Source organism: Triticum urartu, chromosome 6A (assembly GCF_056163025.1).
Source record: "Triticum urartu cultivar PI428250 chromosome 6A, HENAU_Tu73, whole genome shotgun sequence".
NCBI classification, from domain to species: Eukaryota; Viridiplantae; Streptophyta; class Magnoliopsida; order Poales; family Poaceae; genus Triticum; species Triticum urartu.
The window spans coordinates 35,623,890-35,630,727 of NC_141878.1; the positions used below are offsets into that span (position 1 = coordinate 35,623,890).

The 6,838-nt window shown below is 49.2% G+C and overlaps 1 protein-coding gene across 1 annotated transcript; it reads left to right on the top strand.

Moving 5' to 3' along the window:
• Positions 1–4,025: 4,025 nt before the first annotated feature.
• On the top strand, positions 4,026–5,999 carry LOC147963593 (uncharacterized). The gene is made up of 2 exons (XM_087529631.1): positions 4,026–5,507; positions 5,745–5,999. The coding sequence occupies exons 1-2, from the start codon at positions 4,026–4,028 to the stop codon at positions 5,997–5,999; spliced, it is 1,737 nt and encodes a 578-aa protein (XP_087385757.1).
• Positions 6,000–6,838: the final 839 nt, after the last annotated feature.

The window sequence follows — 6,838 nt, forward strand, 5'->3', positions numbered from 1 at the left end:
GAGCCACGGATGGCCGACGACCTCCCCCGCCACCGTCAAAGCTGCGGTCACCTCGGCCCCCTCCGGCGGCCGTGACCTGCACCAGCAGATGCCCCGCTCCGCACTGAGCTCGCCCATAGGCGGAGCGCCGCGGGAGACGGCCGGAGGTGTCGGCTATCGTCGGACGAGCGCCGGCGTGCGCTCTGCCTCCCCTGCTCAGCCTCGAGCGGGAGGTAGAGGACGACCGCCCCGCCAGCTGGCAGGGGGCCCGCCCGTCAGCGGCAGAGGCGACCGAGCCGGCCCACCAGTCGGGTTAAGTGGAAACGGCTTCGGTCCGATCCGCTTACCCCGCTGGGTCGCGCCCTCCCGCAGTACGCCTTTGGCGTCACCACCTCTGCCCGCGCAGCCGAGCCGCCGGGCCAGCCCAGTGGCGCCCTGCCACTATATCTCGCCCGGTGCGCCCAACCGCCGCCCAGATCCGGCCCATTTAGGTAAATCCTTTGTCTTTTTCTTTTTCAAGTCAACTTCAAAAATCCATAAATAATTCAACAGAGCTCCAAATCCAATGATTCAAATTTCTAGTAGCTCCATAAATCATGATCTATCACATGGTGCTACTTGCACATTTTTACAGAAATATTTCTTTCACAAATAATTAGCAAATCCTATTTTTCCATTCCTTTGGTAAACTTTAGAAAATCACAGAGAGCCCATTTTTGATCCAAATTCCATGATTCAAAATCCTAGGTGTCTATAAGTTCAAAACTTAGTTTTTGAACATTTTTACTAATACTTTCTGTATCACCTCAAATAATGGTCTATTTCTTCATATTTGTCAACTTTGCAAATTCATAGGAAAATCATTTCAACTCCAACTCCAGTGAAACCAACTCCTAGATGCTTCTAAAATCATGGTTTGTTAAATGGGTGCCTTTGCTCATTTTTCAAAAATATGTTTCTCTACACTTCTTGCAAACCCCTTGATTCCATCATATCAAAATGTTTAGAAATATCCATTGATCCAATTCCAATGAAATCACTTTGGTCATTCCTCACATGACCAGAGGTATCCTAGAAAAGTCAAATCAATATTTTTGGAGCACTTTTATTTCTGCCTGGTTGTGTTGCTTATTATGGTTGCTTTCAACGATAGTTGACGAAGTAGACGAAATGCTTGGAGTTGGACCAGAGCTATTTGAAGACCTCGAAGACTTTGTTAAAACAGGCAAGCAGCCCTTTGACCATATTTATGAAACCCTTTTTATGCATGTCATATAGCACTTTATTAGTGTTGCATCGGAATCATGATGAGATGGTAACCACTTTGATGGGATGCCTCTGTTACTTCCTCGTTGATACTTGCATTGTGCATGACCCTACCTCCTTATGAGGGTTATGCCGGTGGGAGTAGATAGGATGCTAAGTAGTGCTACGCAAAAGGGACGGGTATATGCATGGTGATGGAGACGAAGTATTTTCAAAAGGACTTTTCGAAAACCCCGTCAGGTGCCACTTATGCCCGAGGGAGATAATGAGATGGGTAACCACTTGATGACGAAGTGGTGTACCGAGGCAAGGGTGTGTGTTGTTTTCGAAAACGGATTAGATTTAAGATTTGTCGACTGTCCCAACCTTACATGCGCAACCACTCTACCCTTATATGGGAAAGGGCATTATTGATTACCTAGGCCGATACTAGTTTGGAGCCCACATTACTAGTGATGGGAGAGTTGTTGGTGCGCTCTCTCGGGATGGGGTCGTGCCAGGTAGGGCGGCCATGATTGTTTTCACAGGGCACCGGATACACCGTTGTGTCCCCTCTCGGATGTTACGATCTCGCGTGAGTCTCGTATGATGTACATCGTGAGGATATGGAACAACGAGTGGACTCCTTGTTAGTGTCGTCTAGGGAAAGATAGTGATCGGGTGCTTACCCCGAGTACTTGAGGTATCGCGGGTCGTGGATGACACAGAAGTTCCCCGGATCTTGTGGGTAAAGTGTGCAACCTCTGCAGAGTGTAAAACTATTCGAATAGCCGTGTCCACGGTCAAGGACAGTTGGGCGGTGCTGCTTAAACTACGTCCACATGTTTACAAACTAGTGTGTGTGTTTGGATAAGTGGGAAGAACTACTTTGGGTCAAGTCAAAGGACTTGACGTGATTGAGTTGGGTTGATGCCCACTCTATTTATGTTGATATTTGTAACCTATCCTCATGGTTAATTGAATTCTCCTGATGCATGTCTTACAAGTTGTTGAACATGTCATTGCACTCAAAAACTAGCTTTCCGCAAAAATTTACCTATATCATGCATTGTTGTATCTTGAACCAAAACATGGGTTGCTTGCGAGTACATTCAAAGTACTCATTGGCTTGCCACTGGTTATTTTATTGGCCAGGCATGAAAGAACAGGATATGATGAAGAATACTTCGGTGACGAACATGCGAGCTAGGACGCTTCCCAGTCAGAATGCCTGTAGGGTTAAGGCAGATGGCATGGGTCCAAGTTATCGACGAAGATTTCCGCTGCAATGTTATAATCAAGACTTGACCATAATGGTCCTACTTGTGTTATATAGTATGTATGGATGTAAGACTCTTGTTATACAGCTTCTGTGTGTTCAGTGAGCATTGATCTCTGGGATCATTGTACATGTGCATTCGATGATCACGACTTATGAGTCGGGGTCCCCACAGAGCTGGTATCAGAGCCATCCTGACTGTAGGAAGCCTTAGTTAGCATGGGCATTAGTTAGCTTGAGACCATCTAAACTTCTCTTCTAAAGCTTACCCCACCCAAGATATATTTCCCTTATTGACCTCTCCCATTCAACCTTTGTAGATGGCTGCCGTACCTGAAGACTTCCTGACCACCGGATTTCCCGTGCTTCTCGAGGATAGCCTCAAAAAGTGCCAGTTTCACCGAGCCCCCATTTTCACCTACCATGAGCATTGGATCAATGACACCGAGACGGAGTATCATGTGGAAGTGATCGTGAAGGCTAATGACTCTCCAACAAGCTGGTTCTTCGAGGGACCCCAGATGGCAACACTGGTTCTTTCCGTCGAGACGGCAACCCTCAAGGCACTCACCCGCCTCCGAGACCTCCTTCCAGAGATGGCAGACGAGTTGGCAACCCGCTTCTTGCCTTATCGGAAGGAAGGTGAGGATGAGAGCAGTGCACCAGCTCCACCATTAGAAGAAGGACTTCCACTCCGATTCCAGACCTACTTCAGCCTTTGTGCCGATAGTTTGGCACAACACTTGGCCTCTGAATCAATGGAACTCCGAAAGGAACTTCATGAGACCAAGGCACTTCTTCTTCAAGAACAAGGGAAGACGGATAGGATCAAGAAGGAAGGTGCTCCCCCTGGACAACCCGCAATCGCATATAGAGGCGGAAGACCCCCAAGGAATGGAGAACCACCACAGCAACACCGGATGAGCGCAAAGGAATACCGCGAGCTCTTCGCACCACCGGCAAAGAAACGCCGTGTTGATCTCCTCCACTCCCCCACCCCTTCAAGTGAAGAGAAAAGTCAGGCCACCGATGACGAGGAGGAAGACCCAGAAGAGCCAGACTACGCGACCGAGCATTCCACCACTTAGGCATCATTCACAACCCGGATATACCCGTTAGTAACCCCTACGATAGGATAGGTCGTGTACCCCTATGCGAAGTCGAGTCCTTGTAATGGTTCATATGAAAGCATGTAGTATTGTGTTTTCTTTTGATGTGTTTGATGGACGTCATACTTTCCTTCGGGAACTTGTAAGCGACTACATCACCCATTTGGATTTTAATGAATGTGTTTGGCCTTTTGGCCCTTGCATGAAAACAATTAGTGTCATACCAACCCCCTTACTAGGCGTCCCATCTATATTGCTTTCCCCATCTTTCCCAATCATGAGACCTTGACCGCTCCAACAGGATGCATGTTGTAACTCGTACTGGTACCTCCACCCAGCAGCAAGAAGCCGGAGAAGGAGCCAGTCAGGACCAAACCCAAGGACAAACTCCACCACTGCCACCACCTCCAAGCATGGACATGGCTCAGCTTCTCCAAGCCTTCCGAGAGGAACGCCAAGCCAACACCACAGCCCTCCAGATGATTGCTCAAGCTGTCAATCGCCAGCCGGTGGGAAACGGCAATGGGCGTTCCACGTTGGTGGAGTTCAAGAAGCATGCACCACCCACCTTCATCGAGACTGCTGAACCCCTGGATGCCGATGACTGGGTCCGCACCATTGAGGATCTATTGGAACTAGTCGGATGCACTGAGGACCGTGAGAAGGTGGCATATGCTGCTCACTGTCTCGGGGGAGCTGCTAGAGCTTGGTGGGATGGATTCAAGGCCATGCATGTTGAGCGAAACATCACTTCGAATGACTTCAGGGCAGAATTCCGCAAGGCCCACATTCCCTCCGGAATCATGGCCATCAAGAAGCGTGAGTTTCGAGCCCTGAAGCAAGGTAGTAGCACTGTCAAGGAGTACATGCAGAAGTTCAGTGTTCTCTCAAGGTATGCCCCTGAAGATGTCGGCACTGATGCTGCCAAAAGGGAGCGCTTCATGGAAGGCCTTAACCAGACTCTGCAGTACTCGCTTGTTGTGTGTGACTGCCCGACCTTTCCTGATCTGGTGAACAAGGCACTCATGCTTGAGGACAAGCAACGTGCTTTGGATGATACCCGTAAGAGCAAGATGATCAGCAAGGGTAGCTCCAGCAACCAGAAGCCTCGCCCGTGGCAGCCAGCCCCGGTCAAGCCAACCTATCATCAGCCTAGAGCTCCTGCACCCCGCACCAACTATCCACCTCAGCAGTGTGGCAACCCCAGGCCAGCTTACAACAACCCCAATAACAATGCCGGCAAGAGCAGCAACCCCAATCAAGTCACTTGCTTCGGATGTGGTCAGGCAGGACACTACTCCAAGCATTGCCCCAACAAGAAGCTCGACGCCCCGCGCCCCAATGCGCAGAACCCAGGACAAGGCCGTGGAATGCCACCAAGGAACCAAGCTCCCCGCAACCTGTCCAACAACGGCAAGGGTCGTGTGAATCATGTCACTGCAGAAGAAGCCCAGGAAGACCCGGACGTCGTGTTGGGTACGGTCCTTGTCAACTCAGCACCTGCAACTATCTTGTTTGATTCTGGAGCCACGCATTCATTTGTCACCCAAAAGTTTGCATTAAAAAGTGGCATGATCCCTACACCCCTGAATAACCCTATGGTGGTACAAACCCCCGGAGCAGAGATGAGAGCCAAGATAGGATGTAAAGGAGTCGGGATTGTCATTAATGGGGTAGACTTCCAAGCAGATCTTATCATCTTAAGATCGCAAGGCTTGGATGTGATCTTAGGAATGGATTGGCTCATCAAGCACCAAGGCTTGTTAGATTGTGCCAACCGGACCGTCACTGTGACCAATGACCAAGGAGTCGAAGTTAAGGTTGCCTCCAACCCCTCCTTTGCTCAAGCCAACCAAGTCAACTCTCTGTTAGAAGTTGGATTGGAGCAAGTGCCGGTAGTATGCGAATACCCCGATGTCTTTCCTGATGAGCTACCGGGAATGCCTCCTGACCGAGACATTGAGTTCATCATCGAACTCATACCCGTAGCGGGACCCATCTATAAGAAGCCTTATAGAATGGGATCGGAAGAGTTAGTAGAATTGAAGAAGCAACTGGAAGAGCAGTTGAGGAAGGGATTTATCCGCCCTAGTGCCTCCCCTTGGTGATCACCTGTTCTGTTTGTGGCAAAGAAGGACGGTACCATCCGCTTATGCATTGACTACCGCTCCCTCAATGAAGTTACAATCAAGAACAAGTATCCACTTCCCAAGATTGAAGATCTGTTTGATCAACTCAATGGGGCCAAGGTGTTCTCCAAGATTGATCTCAGATCTGGGTACTACCAGCTGAAAATCAGACCCCAGGATTCTCAGAGGATGAGCAAGGAATCATGTGGTTTGGGAATCGCATTTGCGTACCCAACAAGATTGAGCTCAAGAAGTTGATCTTGCAAGAAGCTCATGACACCCCGTATTCCATCCACCCTGGAGGAACCAAGATGTATCAAGACCTGAAGGAAAGATTCTGGTGGCATGGCATGAAAAGGGAGATTGCCACCTATGTTGCAAAGTGTGATGTATGCCAAAGGGTCAAAGCTGAATATCAGCGACCTGCTGGATTGCTCCAACCACTCAAGGTTCACGAGTGGAAATGGGATAAAGTCGGAATGGATTTCATCACTGGACTACCTAGGTCAAACAAGGGACATGACTCCATCTGGGTCATAGTCGATCATTTGACTAAAGTAGCCCATTTCATTCCTGTGAAGACTACCTATGATGGCAACCAGCTAGCGACTCTATACATCAACAGAATCGTAAGCCTTCATGGTGTTCCCAAGGAGATTGTGTTAGATCGAGGAACCCAGTTTACCTCAAGGTTTTGGAAGAAGTTCCAAGAGGCCATGGGGACCAAGTTGTCCTTCAGCACTGCTTTCCACCCATAGACCGGAGGTCAGACAGAATGAGTGAATCAGTTACTCGAAGACATGCTCCGAGCCTGTGTCTTAGCATATGGAGCTAGGTGGGAAGATTGCCTCCCTTTTGCCGAGTTCTCCTACAATAGTTATCAGTCAAGCCTCCAGATGGCACCATTTGAGGTATTGTACGGCCGGAAGTGCTGCACACCCCTCAATTGGTCAGAAACCGGAGAAGGACTAGTATTTGGGCCCGATATCCTCCGTGAAGCAGAAGAGCAAGTTCAGCTAGTCAGAGAGCAACTGAAGACCACTAAGTCCAGGCAAAAGAGCTATGCCGACACTCGTCGCCGGCAAGTAGACTTCCAA

Coding starts and splice junctions, on each gene's coding strand:
- LOC147963593 (XM_087529631.1), top strand. CDS start 4,026: ATGGACATGGCTCAGCTTCTCCAAGCCTTCCGAGAGGAACGCCAAGCC. Junction 5,508..5,744: donor TTGGATTGGAGCAAGTGCCG/GTAGTATGCGAA, acceptor TTTGTGGCAAAG/AAGGACGGTACCATCCGCTT.